At 36.2% G+C, this 574-nt stretch overlaps 1 protein-coding gene across 1 annotated transcript in view; it reads left to right on the top strand.

Moving 5' to 3' along the window:
• The window catches only part of LOC107480536 (soluble inorganic pyrophosphatase 6, chloroplastic), a 3,260-nt gene that overhangs the window by 1,113 nt on the left and 1,573 nt on the right, over positions 1-574 (top strand). Inside the window, exon 2 of the mRNA XM_021138935.2 lies at positions 280-440. Within this exon, the coding sequence (XP_020994594.1) occupies positions 280-440 (161 nt within the window). The remainder of the gene's footprint in view (positions 1-279; positions 441-574) is intronic.

Raw genomic sequence — 574 nt, 5'->3', positions numbered from 1 at the left:
CTTTATTAAGGAGCTTGTTGTGGGATAGTGACAACTGATATTGATGAACTTCAGATTTCAGAAGCTAGTTGAGATTAATGCCATTCATATGTGCTTCTTCTTGGCATTTTCCTTTCCAACTTTTCTCTGTGTAATAAAGAAATCAAGCACACATGACATTGAACTGATAGGAATTAGGAAATGTGAAACATCTTGTATGACTAGATATGGAAAGAAGAATGTTGTAAGAATGAGTTGTATCCTTGTACCCACTGAAATGATTTAGTGAAAAATATGCAGGTTTCTCCTTGGCATGATATTCCATTGCGATTAGGTGATGGTGTCTTCAGTTATATTGTTGAAATACCAAAAGAATCTAATGCAAAGATGGAGGTCGCAACTGATGAGCTATATACTCCCATAAAGCAGGATACCAAAAAGGGAAAGCTTCGATATTACCCGTAAGATTCAAATTTGGAGTGGTCTTTCTGTTTCAGTTACTGCACAATTTGGTGCTGGTATCCTAGACCTAAATAATCAAAATTCTGTTGTTTAAAATTGGTCCAATCAGCTGGCACAGACCATGGAAATACCT

The sequence above is a fragment of the Arachis duranensis genome, chromosome 3, assembly GCF_000817695.3.
Source record: "Arachis duranensis cultivar V14167 chromosome 3, aradu.V14167.gnm2.J7QH, whole genome shotgun sequence".
NCBI lineage: Eukaryota > Viridiplantae > Streptophyta > Magnoliopsida > Fabales > Fabaceae > Arachis > Arachis duranensis.
This window is presented reverse-complemented; position numbering and strand designations above follow the sequence as displayed.